The sequence below is a fragment of the Chrysochloris asiatica genome, unplaced genomic scaffold (assembly GCF_000296735.1).
Source record: "Chrysochloris asiatica unplaced genomic scaffold, ChrAsi1.0 scaffold00041, whole genome shotgun sequence".
Taxonomy (NCBI): Eukaryota; Metazoa; Chordata; class Mammalia; order Afrosoricida; family Chrysochloridae; genus Chrysochloris; species Chrysochloris asiatica.
This window is the reverse complement of record NW_006408559.1, coordinates 4,172,159-4,190,819: the sequence shown is the minus strand read 5'-3', so window position 1 is coordinate 4,190,819 and position 18,661 is coordinate 4,172,159. Positions and strand designations below refer to the sequence as shown.

General features: G+C 40.1%; 1 protein-coding gene across 1 annotated transcript in view; it reads right to left on the bottom strand.

The window, feature by feature from the left end:
• Nucleotides 1-18,661, bottom strand: part of MKLN1 (muskelin 1, intracellular mediator containing kelch motifs) — a 194,754-nt gene that overhangs the window by 69,541 nt on the left and 106,552 nt on the right. The window contains exon 9 of the mRNA XM_006861143.1: nucleotides 2,639-2,751. Within this exon, the coding sequence (XP_006861205.1) occupies nucleotides 2,639-2,751 (113 nt within the window). The remainder of the gene's footprint in view (nucleotides 1-2,638; nucleotides 2,752-18,661) is intronic.

Here is an 18,661-nt window from a genome sequence, read left to right as displayed (position 1 = left end):
GGATATCATGTTTGGTAAGGTGGAGGGTCAGAGATAAAGAGGAAGACCCCCCAACGAGATGAATTGGCCAAGTGGCACCATCGATGGACTCAAGTGTGGTAATAGTAGTGAGGTTGGCCCAGGATTGGGCAGTATTTCGTTCTGTTGTGCATAAGGTTGCTATGATTCGGTACTGACTCGATGGCACCTAACAACAACTATAGCAAACCATTCAAAGAATACAAAAGATTAAGTGGGCTCACCAAAGGAAGTTTCTGATTCTGCTTGATAAGGTGAAGAAATGCTTCAGAGGGAAAGTGAAGTCTGAACTGAGTTTTAAAAGAATGAGTAACCGTCTACTAGCTCGTGTAGGTTTTGGAGGGGGTAGGGTGTGAAGTATTGACTCCAAACATAAGAAAGAACCAACACTGTCAAAACACACAGGGAAGAAAAGGAAACACATCTAGCAACTACAAGTATGGCTGACACATAAAGTTAGGAGCTAAGGCTAGAAAAGAGGTTGGACATGAAATTATGTGAAGGTTGGCATTTACACTCTGAGCAGAAGGAACTGAGGCAGACATATTGTTCTACTGCACTGTAGGGTAAGCACTCGACCTCAATGTCGGTTTGCATCACAAGGTGGGTGGTTCAAAATCACCAGTCTCTTCTCGGAAACCCTATACAGGGTCACTATGAGTCGGAACCGACTTGATGGCACTTAACTATGATGAGCATTATGATTCACACATGCCTGTATCCATGCCCTTTGATAGTGCCCTCACCTTACACTGGCTCAGGATTTGTTCACATGACCTCTTTTGACAGACAAGACAATAACAAATCTGTGGCTTGCTCAGCCATGATAACAAACCCTAGCTAACCTAACAGAAGGTAAGCAACTATACCAAGTAGTTCCAACTAAAGCCATCTCAAACCAGGCGACCCCAGACACAGGAGTGAACCTGCTCAAAACCTAAAGACCGATACATCCAATTTGTAGACTTATGATCAAAGTAAGTGCTTACTACTATCTGGCACTAAGGAGTCCTGGTGGTATAGAGGGTTACACACTGGAGTGCTAACAGCAAGGTCAGCTGTTTGAGCCCACCGGCTGCTCCAAAGGAGAAAAAGGAGGCTTTCTTACAGTCTCGGAAACTCTATACAGAGTGGCTTTGAGTCGAAACAGACTTCCCATCTCACCACCACCACCACCACTATCTGGCAGTAAGGTTCTGGGGGAACTTGCAGCAACAGGAGAGAAACAGGACCTGAAGCCAACAGCAGCGTTTCAAGAGGAGGTGACCAAAGATGCTCTTTTAAGAACTGTGTTGACTAATGGAAAATATATATGTGGCCACACAATGGCAACCAAAGAGTTTAGGAATCTATGAAGTTGGCATGGAGAGAAACAGACATCTGCAATTTAGTCCTAGCTGCTAGAAACTGCTACAATGGAGACTCTAATTAGACACATGCACTGGAGGAGAGGGAGAATTTGAGGATGAACCCTAGCTTATTGCAAGAATAATTATAGGTGCAATCAACCTAGATTTAAAATTGTTAGGAAGAATAAGTTAGATATTTAAAAAAATCTGTTTTTATTTTTGTTAAGGGTAGAAATAATCATTTCAGAAAATGGTACTTGAATACCAAAAAGGAAAGGCCATTTTTACCTACTTTTTCACCTGGGGCAATAAATAGAAGACAGAATTTTAAGATATCTTTAAAAAGATTAAAATCAAGTATTTGCATTATAACTGATTTATCCCTGGAGCATACTAATTAAGGAAGAAGCCTGCTTCCTAACAGCAAAGACATAGCAGCAGATATTTTTGAAATGTTGTTGTGAAGTACCATAGAGTCACTTCCAACTCATAGCAGCCCTGTGTAGGGTTTCTGAGGAGAGACTGGTGAGTTTGAACCAGCAATCTTGTGATGCAAACCGACACTGAGGTCGAGTGTTTATCCTATGGTGCCGCACTAGGACTCCAGTACTATTTTTGAAATGGTCTTCCTAAATTAAAAAGGTAGATTCTGAATTGTGACCCCTGTTCCGTATTATCTGTTGTTGTTATTGACTTTGGCAGCGTTTATTTCTCACCTTATTATCTGAAACAGTTTAGGTGGAAGTTACCGTTAACAAGTTCTATAAAGATTGCAAAAATATTAATATTCTTTGTCAGTCTACAATCATGCATTTATTTAAAAGCATAAACCCAAACCATAGTTGTCTTATTCATTATGGAAATGTGTTAATATGTATGTATAGATAGATACACGTTCATACATACATACATAGATACAATTTTAATTTAAAAATATAAAATTTATGAAACTGATATATAATGCGGTGGCCCCTGTCGGATCAGCACTGGCCTGCTAACCACAGGGTTGATGGCTCAAATCCACATTATTCCTCAGGAGAAAGATGAGACTGTCTGCTCCTGTAAAGTTATGAGCTATGCCCACGTCTATTTATGTCCATTACATGAACTTGTTCATGAACTCTCAGTTAAAGAAACATGTACAGAAGCTGTAATACAAAGTTACTTACAGCAAACTTGTTCACCACAAAGTTTGCTACCACTGCTGACAGACACTAAAAGAAGTGCACCCCCTTCTTTGTAAACCCAGACTTCCGAGTCTGAGCACTTACCTCTTTCTCAGTGTCTCTAGAGATGCATGTCCACTGGTTCTCCTTCACACTGTATGCCCAGAAGTCTGCAAGATCTTGGGTTCCATCCCAGCCACCAAACAAATAAACTGTCTCTAGGGGGAAAAATAGGGGTAAAAAAGTAAGCTTAGGCACCAAACAACCACAGGAACCCATGATTTTTATATTGGTAACATTCCAAACTATGTACTAGGCTAGTATCTCCTAAACATGAATCCATGGGATGATCACTGCAGAACCATCATCATGAGAGATTTGCATTAGTACAGGTAACAACTAAGAGGCATTCCCCAAGGTTCTGAATCCACAAGGCTTCTGTGGATAAAATAAATGTTTTCAAAGTATCCCCAGCGAATCTGGTGGGCAACCAATTTAGGTGTTTCTGTATTAGGCCATGAAAGGTTTAGAGTATTACTTTCTGAATAACGTCTCATCAGATAATAATCTGAATAGGAACCCATTGCTAGCATCACAGTGGCGCCATGTGTTACACAATAGAAGGTTCCACAGGGTTTTCTCGGCTGCAATCTTTACATAAACAGGTCGCCAGACCTTTCTTCCGTGCTGCTGCTGCTGGGTGAGTTCACACACCCAACTTGAGGGTACTAGTCAATAACAAACCACGTCTACCACCCAGAGACTCGGAGATCCACAGAAATATCAGGAACCTTCAAAAGGTTTATGGAAAACAGAAACTTTTTTTTTGAAACCCTCTCATATGTAATATAAAGGTATTTAATATTTCTGGAAAAACTCTGCATTAGAACTGGTTTCTCTTAATTGCAATATCAAAAGTAATCGTTAAAGATAGGGGCAAGTTAAATACAGATTCTTAAGTATAGGTATTGCATAGTCCTGTGTTCCCATGGAAACTGAGGGGCATTTTCCCAAATTATTGTGATAGCTTTAACTCCTCAGAAACTGGCCTTCAAGTTATTCTCAGCATCTTGAGAATTCCGATCTCTGATGGCCCTGAAAAATCTATGAAATTCATGAACTTTATCACAGAGACAATAGATTTCTTGCTCAGGGAAGAGTTGAATCTTCCTGTACTGTCATGCGCATCATGAACCCTCCTTCTCTACACAGTAACAGCACCTCTCCTTGCCTCAAATCCTGCCTGCCTTCGGACACGCTATGCATTTACTGCCTACATATACCTTCTTTTTTTAACGAAATAACATACTTCAGGAAAACTGCAAAGCCAGCTTCTCTCTAATTGACATAACCTGGCCACGTTAAGGACTCTTGATTGTGGTGCACTAGATAAGCACTAGACTGCTAGTCACGAGGTCAGTGGTTCAAATCCACAGCTGCTCATCAGAAACCCTGTACAGGGTCGCTGTGAGTCAGAACCAACTTGCTGGCACTTAACAACAACAACAGACATGTATAAAGAGCCCTGGCAACCCAGTGGGTTACGTGTTGGGTTATTAACAGGAAGATCACCGGGTTCAAACCCATCAGTTGCTTGTAGGAGAAGTATGAGCAGTTTGCTCCTGTAAAGACTTACAGCTTTGGAAACCCTATGGAGCAGTTCTAGTATACCCTATTGTTGTTAAGTACCAATGAGTCAGGTGTGTCTCACAGCAATCTTGTATAGGGTTTCCGAGGAGCAGCTGGGGAGTTTGAACTGCCTGCCTTGAGATTCAAATCAGGCTTGCTGGTCCAGAGCTTATCCTACAGTGTCCTCTGCCACTCCCAGGAGTCTGTCCTATAGGTCACTGTTTACCAGCATCAACTAGATGCAGCAGGTTGTTGGTTTGTTTAGATATGTGTATGTGGCTACTAAGGAGGCTCTGGCAACTTAGTGGTTACAAGTCGGGCTGATAACCTCAAGGTCAGCAGTTTGAAACAGCTGTTCTGCAGGAGAAAGGTGAGGCTTTCTGCTCCCGTAAAGATGTGCAGCCTTGGAAACCCTACACAGGGTCGCTATGAGTCGGAACTGACTCCACGGCACACTACCACCACTACCACCATGTGGCTACTGTCACCATGGGGTGGCGCTGCAGGACCAGCACTGGACTCCAAGTTCACGATGAACCACAAGGTTAGTGATTCAAATCCACCAGCCGCTCTTTGGAAACCCTATACAGGGTCGCTCTACATCAGAACTGACTCGACAACATTTAACAACAACCATGAAAGGTTACAATTCAAAATGCACTTTAAGATACTGTAAGACATTTAAGAAATGTTGGGTAGTAGTCTATGATTTTTGCCATACTTTCATGTAAGTTTCAAATGCAAAGTGAATTGTCTAAATGAAACTTGCAGTCTACTCTTCAGTAACTTGAGGACGTCTTCTTCCCTGTTCTGAGTCAGAGCAGGACTGCTTCTAGAACTGAGTGGGTAGATCAGGCACAGGCCATTTCACTGCCCTGGGTCTTCGTCTTTTCATTTACAAACATCTCACTCTGTGGTAAAGTTCTTCAAAACTAAGTTACAGGACGACATTCCTGAAGCTGTCATGTATGAATGGCATTTCTACCTTTAAAACACAAAATGTAAAAATATTCTACCATGACTAAGTGCCAAGGACACAATAAAAACAATATTATTGTGTCTGAGTCCATACTTACCATACCTCCTAGAACACTGCGGGCACTGCTTAGGTGTGAAATACTAGCGATTGTTATAAGTTATTTAAAAATCTGTCATAACTCTCAACTCAAATAATCCATTATAGTTAGCTTAGTCACATTCTGTTTCCCAAATGGCTCTCAAAAGTGCACAGACTTATAATTTTACTGAAAAAAAAAAGTAAAGAATTTTCATCTGACTTGAAAATTACTTAACAAGGCTTCACCATACGGCAATTCCGAACCCCAGATGGGGTGGGGTACATAACTAAAATAGCAATTGCAATTGACCTTTTGTTTTGTAGTGTCTCTGGCCACCCTCTGGATAAGGTTACTCTGGTTCGTTCACTTTAATAACCCGGCTTCTTGGGCTTCGGGTTCTCAGTGTTCTTTCTGGAAAGCAGGTCTCTTTGTACACAGAAATTCTCACAGCACAGAAAACCCACATTTCCACAACAGCCTCATTGAGAGCTGAGCAAATAGAATCTGGCACAGAGCTGGCTCCTCAGGGAACGAAGCCAAGATGTCATTCTTGCTCATGAAAGCTTTGTGGTCCCAGTTGTAGTTTAATAATAAAATGGAATGAATTGGATGGAAACAAGAGATTTTGAGGTACCTGAATGAAAATGCATAACAATTTTTTAAAATGAAATCATCTAATCATTTAAGTTATTCAGAGAATTATTAGCTGGAAGCAAGTAAAAACAAAATTATTACTTAGGAAGAATGTTAAGACCTTCTAAAATTATGGAAATAATTACAGGTAAGAACTACAGAGAGAAAGAAAGAAGAGAGAGGAAAACACATAAATATTTCCAACAAGGTTGGCTTCCTGGCTGTCCAGCCTCATGCATAGAGTATATCATAAAACAATGTACATACACACCTGGGCCAACACATCCCTCCCTCAGGCAGAAGTCTCTGCTCTGAACTTTTTCTTAAAGTAGCACAAGCTAAGAACACGATGTTATTTCTCCCAGCATTCAGGAATGTTCACTCAACATTTTCTGAGAAATGATCTAAGTTGTCAGGGTATTTTAGAAATAAAAAGAAGACAGGGTCCCTGTCTTCAAGGAGTTTGCAATCTAGTCAAGGATACAAGGACATAAGTCACCATAATACAACACATACTAAGTGCCATAAAGAGACTGAAAGCACCAATGGGGCTCAAAAGAGGGGACGGACAATACCTGACTGGTGGGACTGGGGAAAGGATTTGTGGTAGCAATAGCATTTGACTTGTACATCCGATTATGGTTTTGCATTCTGATAAGCAGAATGGGGAGCAGAGGAGAGGATTTTCCAGGCAGAGTAAAAAGTGGGAACAAAATGATAAGACAGATTTTAAAGGGCATGGACTCTAAATCAGCCCTACTCTGGACTGATATAACCCCAATAATGGATTCTAAACTGGAATCCATTCACATTTATTGCCAGGATTAAATGAAATCCAATGTCTGTCACTGAGAGATGAATAAATGCATTGTTAATGTAAAAGAACACAGAAGGCAGCAGGATGTGACTAGGCTACAAAGACAAGTAGCCAGACCATGGAAGGGATCAAATGGTCGGAACTTAATTCCACAGACAGCGGAAAGTTGTTGTTGTTGTTGTTAATTGCTGTCAGGCCACTTCCGACTCATAGCAACCCTGTACAGGGTTTCCAAGAAGAGGCTGGTGCGTTTGAACCACCAACCTTGTGATTGGCAGTCCACTGTTTATTCTACAGTGCCATATCAGGATTCTGATTCAAGACAAAAATAAGGACTTTGAACTTAACTCCACAGACAGTAGAACAGCTACTGACAATTCTAGGCAGAGGTGTGACAAGCTGTGATCTGACCCTGCAGTACACAGGACTAAAGGAAAAGGAGGAGTCACAAAGAGAACTGGAAGTCATGTGACCAATAATAGCCTATGTTAGAATGTCAACCAACTTCATTCTAAAAGATAAAAACAAGAACTCAACCACATTCTTAGGGACAGGAATTTTTGGAAACAGTACCAAATAAGCCCTTGAGCGACTTCCTCCAGAAGGTCTAATCTACATACAAACAAGCACAAAAATAAGCACCAGCCCACACTAAAAAACAAAACCAAGACCACATCAGCGCCTTCCCAGTGTACCGCACAAAGAAACAGCCTTTTAACTGTGCGCACCAAATGCAAAATCCATCTGATTCTTAAGGTAAACTCACACAGCTGAATGTCTAATCCTCCACATGATAGCACACTATTTTTATAATGAGATCTCTTTTTCTGCTTTGAAACATTACAAGATGCATACACATGCCCCAGGCCCAAAATGTAGAGCAAATTCTGTGTCAAAAGGAAGAGGCAGGAGAAAGGTTAACAGACTAGTGATGGATGTTAGTTTAATTTTCACTTCAATAGAGACAGAGAGAGAAAATCAATGGAAAAAAAAAACAGTTAAGAAGCAAATTTATCTTTAAAATAAAATGAAACCTAGTGAAGACATTTAGTTTAAGGGTTCAAATCCTGCAGAAAGCACAGTTTAGTAAGACCTTACAGTGACATGAGAATTTCTGATGTAAGGAATAAACCAGAGGGAGGAAGATATTTTATAAACCTTTTCCCTTGTTTAGTCATTCCCTTGAAATGACTAAAAGAATAACTAAAAAAAGGGAAAGAATCTTTGCGTCCTAATTGTTGTTGTTGTTAAGTACCATGGAGTCAGTTCCAGCTCACAGTGACCCTGCACAGGGTTTCCGAGGCTGCAAATCTGTACGGGAGCAGAAAGCCTCATCTTTCTCCTGTGGAACAGCTGGTAGTTTCGAACTGCTGACCTTGAGGTTAGTAGCCCGATTCGTAACCAATACACCACCAGAGCTCCTTAATTAGATGAAGCAAATTATCAGCTAGATTCATCTGCCTCCCTTTTTAGATAGAATTGTTTTCTTTACAGAAAGATGGTAACAAGGTTACCAAGTGAAATCCTCACGTCTTCTGTGAGTTGCCACCCAAAAGGCTGCATTTTATGCTGATAACACAGTTTGTATTCTCAACCAACTCTCTATATTCATAATTCATAATTTATTTCTGATGTATGCTACATGCAGCTACAGAAACACAAATATATGAATGTGTTTGTAATTAACAACCAAAACCCATGATTACAACTTCCTTCCAACATTTCCTTAAGGAAAAATACATATGGCACCACATGCAAGAAATCGAAAGCACTTTCATCTAATTGCCACTAAATAATCAAAGGTTCAGGTTCCCATAGAAGAGCTCTTCCAAGTTGCAAGCAATTCCCCCTCCACTCTTTTGTAGACAGCAAATAGTGGGGGTTTTCCTGGGTCTTTCTGTCTATTATGAATGACAGGGGAAAAGGGCTTGTACTGTAGGTTCTCCAAATTCAATGGAAGCTACACAAAGAACCGCCTAGTACAAAGAACATTTCCATTTCCAAATGAACAGACCTTCATGCTGAAACAAAATAGACATGCCTTTCTCTTTTTCTATTCACCTTTTTTATTCAGAATTGAAACCCAACTAAGAGTTAAAAGAATTTAGGTGGAGAGGTGCCAGGAACAGGGATTGCAATCAATAAATTGGACATGCATATTCAGTAGGACAAACACTATGTTCCTTCTCTACCATGCTATGAACAATAGGGTTCGCTTAGGAGAGAAGAAAGCTTTGAATGTTAAATAGCAATATTTATGCCATCATGACATAAACTATTATGGTCACTCTATCCACAAAGCTCTAACAATGTGAAAACACTATGAACTAGAAAAGGAAAATAAAATTCAGTGACTACTAAATTTTTCTTAATATTTAAATAAAGGAGTCCTGGTGTGGCATCCTAGGATAAGCACCCAACCTGAAGTTTGAACACTGCAGGTCAAAACCACCAGCTGCTCCCTGGAAACCCTACACAAGGGCCACTCTGAGTTGGAACCAACTTGATGGCACTAACACTAACTTTAACACAGAGACCTGCAACACCACTGTCATGGACTGAATTATGTATGTCCCCACAGAATATGTGTCAGCTTGGCTGTGGTTTGGCAATTATGTGATGATCCCCCTGATGTAATCTGATAAACCAGTAAAAGGATTAAGGGTGGGATACAACACCTTTAATTTCGTGGTAGGTCTAACTAAGGGAAGTTTCCCTGGGGAGTGGCCTGCCACCCCTTTCACTTACCAGATAAAAGGAGAGAGAAGTGAGCAGAGATCAGAGGCCCTATTACCACCAAGAAAGAGGACCCAGGAGTGGAATGCATCCTTTGGACCTGAAGTGAATCACCTAGATCCAGGCAAAAAAGTGCCAGGAAAACACTGAGCTCTCCTAGGACTGCTGGGCCAACAGATGTGGAAAGGAGAGAAGGATCTTTCTCCTCAACTGTGAAGAATATATTTATGCTTGGTAAAGCCATCTACTGATGGTACTTCTGTTATAACAGCACTCGAGACCTATAAGGTAACAAGGTAATACCATATTTTCAGATAAATTATGTAAATGTTAGGTTTCAGGGTTTTGAAAAACCTACAACTCCACCCACACACAAACATTTAAACCCAAGTTTACTGTGCACACTATGCACATTACATGTGTAAGCAAGTTATTTATGTGGGCATGCTTAGCCCATACACACACACACACACACACACATATTGTTGTTGTTAAGTGCCGTTGAGTCGGTTCCAACCCATAGTGACCCTGTATTGGATTTCCCAGAAGCAGCTGGTGAGCTTGAATCACCAACTATGCAGTTCAAATGGCTTTGCAGTCTGGCGCATTAACCCACAGCACCACACCAGGACTCCATACACACATATATACACACATACACAAATATATATACATACATATATATATAGTCCCAGTGTGGTGTTGTAGGTTAATGCGCTGGACTGTAAAGTTCTTTTGAACCCCAAGGCCAGTAGTTCCTGCTCAACAGCTGCTCCTGGGAAGCCCTATATAGGGTCACTATGGGTTGGAACCGACTTGAAGGCACTTACCAACAACAACAACACTGAGTACGTCTACATTTCCATGAAGATGACTGACTCATGTTGGCCCCATGAGATTCAGATTAGGACTGTGCTCCACAGAGTTTTCAAAGACTGTGACCTAGCTGAAGTACACTGCCACACCTTTCTTCTGAGGTATCTCTGGGTAGAGAATTGAACCAATAACCTATCACTTAGAAATCAAATGTGTAACTGTTTGCATCACCCCAGGACTCCACAACCTACATTAAATAAGAAGAAATTAACTTGATAAAGTTTTACTCTAATGAAGGTGCACTCATAATTTTTTGAGTCAGATATCCCATTAATAATTAAGATCAGAAACTCTTCCTACAAATATGTACACATTCACAAATTTTTACATAAAATTTCAATAGACTAAGAGCTCCTGCTCTATGGAATCCTAATGACTGGGTTTCCTTTCAGTATGTTTCAGTACATTTGCACCAACTCCCGCCACTTGTCTGTCAGTTGTACTGTGGTTACATGCGTGTTGCTCTGACACTAAAAGCTAGACCACTGCCATTTTAAATACCAGCAAGGTCATCCATGGGGGACAGTTTTCAGCAGACCTGACAGACTAGAAAGAAGGTGGGCATACTATTTTTCTGAGTATCTAGCCACTGAAAACCTTACGAATAGCAGTGGAACACTGCCAGATACAGTACCAGAAGACGAGCCCCTCAGGTTGGAAGTCACTCAAAATATGACTAGGAAATAGCTGCCTCCTCAAATTACAGCTGACCATGATATGAATGGAGCAAAACTTTCATGACCTTCATTTGTTGATGGGACACACTCAAAATGAGATGAAACAGCTCAAACATCCATTAATAATCAGAACATGGAATGTATGAAGTATGAGTCTTGGAAAATTGGAAGTTGGCAAAAAATGAAATGGAATGCATGAATACTAACACCCTAGACACTAGTGAGCTGAAATGGAATGGTATTGGACATTCTGAATCTGACAATCATATGGTTTATTATGCAAGGAATGTCAAATTGAAGAAAATGGTGTCACATTCATTGTCAAAAAGACCATTTTCAAATCTATCTTGAAGTGCGATGCCGTCTGTGATCAAGATAACCAGTTCATACCACTACTATCTAAATTTACGTACCAACCGCTAAAGCCAGTGATGATGAAATTGAAAAACTCTACCAACTTCTTCTGTCTGAAACTGATCACACATGGAATCAAGATGCATTGATAATTACTGGTGATTGGAATTTGAAAGTTGGAAGCAAAAAGGGAAACATGGCTGTGGCGATAAAAATTAGTGATTAAAAAATAATGCTGGGGATCACAGGATAGAATTTTGCAAGACCAATGAATTATTCATTGCAAATAGCATTTTTAAACATCATAAAAGGTGACTATATACACCAGATGGAATACATAGGAATCAAATTGACTACATCTGTGGGAAGAAAAGGTGGCAAAGCACAGTATCAGCCAAAACAAGGCGAGGGGCTGACTGTAGAACACACCATTAAATGCTCATATGCAAGTTCAGGCTGAAGCTGAAAAAAAATTAAAAGAATTCCCCCAAAGCTAAAATATGACAATGAAAACATCCCACCTGAATTTAGAGACTATCTCAAGAACAGATTTGATGCATTTGACACTAATGACTGAAAACAGAAGGATGATATCAAGATCATACAGGAAAAAAGCAAAAGATAATTTAAAAAAGAGGAAAGAAAGAAAAAACCAAAATGGATGTTAGAAGGACTCTGAAACTTGCTGCTGAGCTTAGAAAAGATAACGTGACTGGCAGAAATGAGGAAGAAAAAGAGCTGAACCGGAAATTTCAAAGAGAAGACAAAATACATTATAATGAAATGTATAAGGACCTGGAGTGAGAAAACCAAAACAGAAGAGCACGCTCAGCATTTCTCAAGCTGAAAGAATTGACGAAAACATTTAAGCATCGAATAGTAATATTAAAGGATTCTCAGCAAAATATTGAAAGACGCAGAAACCATTCAAGAAGATGGAAGGAATACATAGTCACTGCACCAAAAAGAAATGGTCAATGTTCCACCATTTTAAGAGCTAGCATATGATCAAGAACCAATGGTACTGAAGGAAAAAGCCAAAGCCACGCAGGAGGCATTGTTAATTCCAGGAATTGACAGGCTACAAATTGAAATCTTTCAGCAAACACTGGAGGTACTTACTCATCTATGCCAAGAAATCTGGAAGACAACTAACTACCTGGCCAACTGACTGGAAGAGATCCATACTTGTGCCCATTCAAAGAGAGGTGCCCCCAAAGAATGTGGAAATCATCAAACAATATCATTAATATCACATGCAAGTAAAATTTGGCCAAAGATAATTTAAAAATGGTTTTAACAGTACATCAACAGGGAACTGTCAGAAATTCAAGTCAGATTCAGAAGCAGACATGGAACTAGGGATATCACTGCTGATGTCAGATGTATCTTGGCAGAAAGCAGAGAATACTCTAAATACGTTTATATATGTTTTACTAACTATGCAAAGACATTCAACTCTGTAGATGACAAATTATGGATAACACAGTGCAAAATGAAAAAAAAAAACATAACAAAAAACTATGGATAACATAGTGTAAAAAGAATATTCCTGAACACTAGCTGTGCTCTTGAGGAACCTGTACACAGACCCAGAGGCAGCTGTTCAAACAGAACAAAGAGATAATGAATGGTTTAAAATCAGGAAAGGTGTAAACCAGGCTTGTATCCTTTCATAATACTTATTTAATCTGTAAAATTAAGTACCATAGAGTCGATTCTGACTCATAGTGACCTTGAGGGTTTCTGAGGAATGGTTGGTGGGTTTGAACTGCTGACCTGGCAGTTAGCAGTCCAGTGCTTATCCAATAGTGCTATACCAGGACTCCACTTAATTTGTCTGTTGAGAAAATAATCCAAGAAGGTAGATTATATGAAAAAGAAAGTGGCATTAGGATTACAGGAAGACCCATGAAAAACCTGTGATATGCACGTGATACACATTGCTTGCTGAAAGGGAAGAAGGAACTTGAAATATTTACTGATGAGGATCAAAGACCACAGCTTTCAGTAGGGATTGCATCTCAATGTAAAGAAAATAAAAATCCGCACAACTAGACTAAGTAACATCATGACAAATGCAGGATAGAAACTGTCAAAAACTTCATCTTAGTTGGGTCCACAATCAATATTCATGGAAGCAACAGTCAAGAAATCAGAGGTCAGACTGCAAATCTGATACTAAAGACCTTTTCAAAGTGTTATAGATCAAAGAGGCCATTTTGAGGACTAAGGCGTGCCTGACCAATGGTATTTTCAACGGCCTCATATTAATGTGAAAGTTGAACAATAAGGAAGAACTAAGGAGAATCCATCCATTTGAATTCTGGTGTTCCTTTTCTTGCCTTTTAGTCCTGCAGATTGGTAAGGGAAACAGCCAACAGATAAACTTAGTGGAGCTTTCTGTTAATTGGCTTAGAGTGCTGCAGTCGCCCAGACAAACTTGCTGGAGATTGGCGCAGAAGAATATTAAAATTACCATGGACTGTGCAAAGAATAAGCAAATCTGTGCTGGAAAAAGCACATCCAGAGTGCTCCTTAGAAGCCAGGACGACGAGACTTCTCTCCTACTTTGGTCATGTTAGCAGGAGGGACGAGTCTCTGTAGAAGGGCATCATGCTTAGTAAAATGGAGGTCAGCAAAAAAGAGGAAGACCCCCAACAAGACAGACAGACACAGTGACTTAAACAATGGGCTCAAATGTAACAACAGATATGTATCATAGGCGACCAGGTGGTGTTCTGTTCTGCTGTTCACAGGGTCACTAAGAGTTGGAACTTTGCATGAGCTTTGTAAAGATGGAAACCCCAGATTCTTCACATAAACTGAGTGAAAGTCATTCTTTACAACTAAGCCTACCAGATCTTGATCAACAGAATTCTTAAATGTGTTTTAATAATTTTTTCTTAAAATATTACAAGTACATTTATGGTTTCCCATAAGTTAAAACATTCATTAGGATAGTATACATACAAGATGAAACAAATATACTAAAATATTTATGAATGTGGAATCATGGGTGAGCTTTTCATCCCCAAACACTGCTTTTCAAATTGTTTTAAACTGTTTTTCAAAATGTTAAAAATTGTTTTTAAATATTTCCATAGAGATATTTTGTCACAGACTAAAATAAAGGTTCTCTATGTATATAAAAATTTCTCAGCATAATTAATCATGATAGTGTAATTTATAAAAATGACTGTTACATAAATAATATCTACTTTATATACGGTTGTGGTGTGTTATCAAGTTGGTTTCGACTCATGGTGCCCCCGTGTGTGGTTTCCAAGGCTGTAAATCTTAACAGGAACAGTAAGCCTCATCTGAGTTATTTTCATTTAACTCTCACAGTGGGAAGTACTATATTCCCATGTGTACTGATAATAACTTACTATTTAAGATCACACAAAATCTGCAGATTTGAGATTTGAGCCAGGACTCAAATCCACATTCATTCTCACACTCTATTTGGTTGCTATCGTATTAGTAAGATTAAATAAGATCCTTTAGATGATGAAGGTCAACCGATGAAGGCCGTGCATCAGCGCTCATGACAAAACTGATCTTCAAAGTACAGGAAAACACCTCAAGGACTTCTAGGATATCTCACATTCTGTTCCTGTGCCCAAGTTACATTCAAAAACCACCAAATGGTTATCCTGAAACAATGCAAACACCTATGTAACAGTTTGTCCTGCCTAGATTCCAAAGTAATAATATCTATAGCTTTAAGTATCAGTCTACATAATATAAAGGAACGTGTCATTCACCTCAGCCCTCTCCCCCCCCAAAAATCAACATACAATAAAAGTCTCATGACATGAACCATTTATCAATATTTATAGCTGTATTTGAGTACAGTTTCCAAGTAAATATTTTTCTCTCCTTGAAGAACTTAAAGGAAAATGGACTTTAGAATTTCAATTCAATTCAACAAATACTTAGTGCTTATCTACCTACTCCATAGGAGTCTCTCTGGCCATAAGAATAAATTGAGAAAGATCCATGTCATTGCTCCCTCAGAAGGCAGTAACAGGACAGAGAATGGTGACAACGAGGAGTATATTCAGCAAAGCTTAGCTAAAACTAAGGATGAGATCCACACCAAGGTATAAACTACAGAAAATAATTCGATTTTTGTGTTCTTCTGCTTTTTATTGATTGTGGAAGATTGCCTCGATGACCCACCCCTACAACCAGATACCTAGTTAACTTATCCTGAGCCATAATTCTGGTGTTGCTGTAGTTAGGTGCCTTCCAGTCAGTTCCAACTCACAGCGACTATATGTACCACCGAATGCACCGCAGCCTGGCCCAGTGCCATCCTCACAGCCATCACTATGTTCGAGCCCACTGCTGCCCCCAGTGGGGCTCTTCCTCTTCTTCGCTGACCCTCCACTAATCAAGCATGATGTCCTTTTCCAGGACTGGTCCTTTCTGATAATAAGTATGATAGGCAAAGCAGCACCATCCTGGCTTCTAAAGAGTCTTCTCACTGTACTTCTTTCAACACAGATTTGTTTGTTCCTCTGGCAACCCATGTACCTTTAATATTCCCCTCCAACACCATAATGTAAATGTTTCAATTCTATGGTTTTCCATATTCCCTGTCCAACTTTCGCACGCATATGAGGTTATTGAAAATACCATGGCTTGGGTTGTAATTCTAGTCTCATAAAACATTCACCCTTTTCCCACAACTTGTTGTCCTTTTATCTCTCTGTTCTGGGCACCTGAACTGTCAAAAGCTGCCTCACTTCTGCCATATTGCATTCTAGACCCTTGTTGTTTGTTGTTGTTACGTGCCGTCATGTTGGTTCCCACTAACAGCAACCTTGTACAGGGTTTCTAAGAAATGGCTAGGGAGTTTGAACTGCCAACCTGTGGTTTAAACTGACCTTGGGGTCCAGTGCTTATCCTACCGCACCACACCAAAAGTAAAGCTAGTCAAATCATGAGTTCTTCACAAACAGAAAACCGACTCTCAATTACATATATATAAAAAATAACTTTACTACAGATTTTGATGAAGGGCAAAAATCTGTTCACAAAGTACGGTGCTCTGCCATTGGCTAGCTGCATTCTAGCTTTCTTCCACAACCACAACTTCTCAGCATGTGAACTTGAACCCCAAGCAACTCTCCAAATAAATACAGTTCCTAAAATGAATGTTGGCGAATATAATTTTCTATAACTCACAGTCCACATATAAATCAGCAAATTTTAATAATACATTTTAAAGGAAAAAATAAAATAAAACAAATGTCAAAATTTGGTATATGTCTTTCTAGTCTGCTTTCCTCTCTTGGGTCAGTAATAAATTTAAACGAGTCATCATTTTTATCCTTATACCCATTTTATGATAGGAAAATAAAGAGGTCTCCGTATTTTCTATAAATCATATTTTAAAAACTTATTTAATAACCAAAACAAAGAATTCCACACCAAAACGTTCTATATTATTTTACCCTCAATATTCACATATAGAGAATATGGTTTTCTCATTATATGAGGTAATGGTAACAGTAAAAATCAAGTCTATTTATATTAAATGATTATTCTTAACATTTTCAGTTCCTTTTTTTTTTTTTTAAGCTAAATATCTGGTAGTGTAGCGGTTACGAATCGGGCTGCGAACCGCAAGGTCAGCAGTTCAAAACTACCAGCTGCTCTGTGAGAGAAAGATGAGGCTTTCTGCTCCTGTAAAGATTTACAGCTTCGGAAACCCTGTTCAGGGTTGCTGTGGGTTGGAACCTACTCCACAGCACTTAACAACAACAACAAATCTAGTTTTCTAGTTTTAGCATTACTTATAGAGTCCTGGTTGTACAATCAGGAAACCAACCCATGAAGTCAGGGAGCTGAGCAGAGTGGGGGGTCTGGACACTTGCTGGTAAAGTCAGGCTCTGTGGCTCATGGAGCATCTTCTGGCTTCGGCTTACTGGTGGAGTGGAGTGCCTCTGAGCACTTGCAATAGAACTGAAGAGCTCTGTGACACTTGTTTGGGCAGAGCAGAGAGCAGGCTGGCCTCCTCTAGAGATCAGGAGAAACCAGGAAGCCGAAAAGACAAGGAGCACAGGAAGCAGAGCCGCCTGTCTCTAAAGGTAGAACCCTGACCCCTGGGGCTTCTAAGAGTGGGGTCACTCAGTCCCAGAGTATGGGGCTGCCGTTCAGACAGGGTGCCTGCTCAAAGCTGAGGGGGTAAAGCTGCCATGCCCAAGGGAACAGAAGAATGAGGCCTGCCTAGGCCGAGGGGTAGGGTCACCACTCAGGTGGACAAGGAGAACAGGACTGCCAAAGTCGACGGAGCAGAGTTGCCATTCCGGTGGGTCTGGAGCTGAAGTTCAGGGTTGACTGGCCTCTACCCAGAACCCAGGGAACATGGTGGCTCCATGTGACAAGCATTGGACTGTGAACCATAAGGTCAGCGGTCTGAGCCCACCAGTTGCTCCACAAGAGAAAGATGAAGCTTTCAGCTCCCTTGAAGACTGAAAACCTTGGGAATCCTATGCAGGGTTGCTATGAGTTGAAAGTGACTCCATGGCAGTTAACAACAACACCCCAAACCCAGAGTGCATGGCTAACACTCAGAGGCTAGACAGCAGAGGGTATTACAGCAGAGGATTGATTCTCTCAAGTCCTGAGATCTAATGTCAATTGTTCTGCTGGATTTTTAACGTGTCTGGTACCTGTTAAGCCATCTGTCCTTCCAATTGCTCCCATTTGTAATGGAAATGCCTGCCTTTTGCCTGTTCACTATTGTTATTTGGAAGCACATAACTTGTTATCTAGATTCACAGATTTCAAAGGAATTTTGTTTCAGGTTACAATTTGGACTTGGAAAAATTTACGGATACTATAATGGGGTTAGTGAGCTTTCAGCTGTACATGTGTTAGCTGTATTCTGTTAGATGAATGATAACTTTATGATTATCATTACTTAGAGATCATGTATGGCTTAAGGAGATACATACAGGCACCAAGTTGACAAGGGGTGGACTATGATAGGTACGGTTTTATGACAACTTGACTGGGCCAGGATTCTCAGTGGTTTGGCATCTGAGATGTAGCTATTTCCTACGATGTAATGTGATGTGACAAACCAGAGGTTTAACAGTGGACTTTAGGATTCCTGGTGTGGTGTACCACATGGTTGGTTTGAACTACAAGGTTGGTGGCTCAAATTCATCAGTCACTTAAACCCTATACAGAGTCACTACGAGTCACAACTGACTCAACAGTACTTAACCACAAGACACCATTTTAAATCCCACTACCATTCTGATCCTGTTTTTGGACGATTCCCAAAGGTGTGACATAAAAGACCTTTATCTTACAATAGATAAAA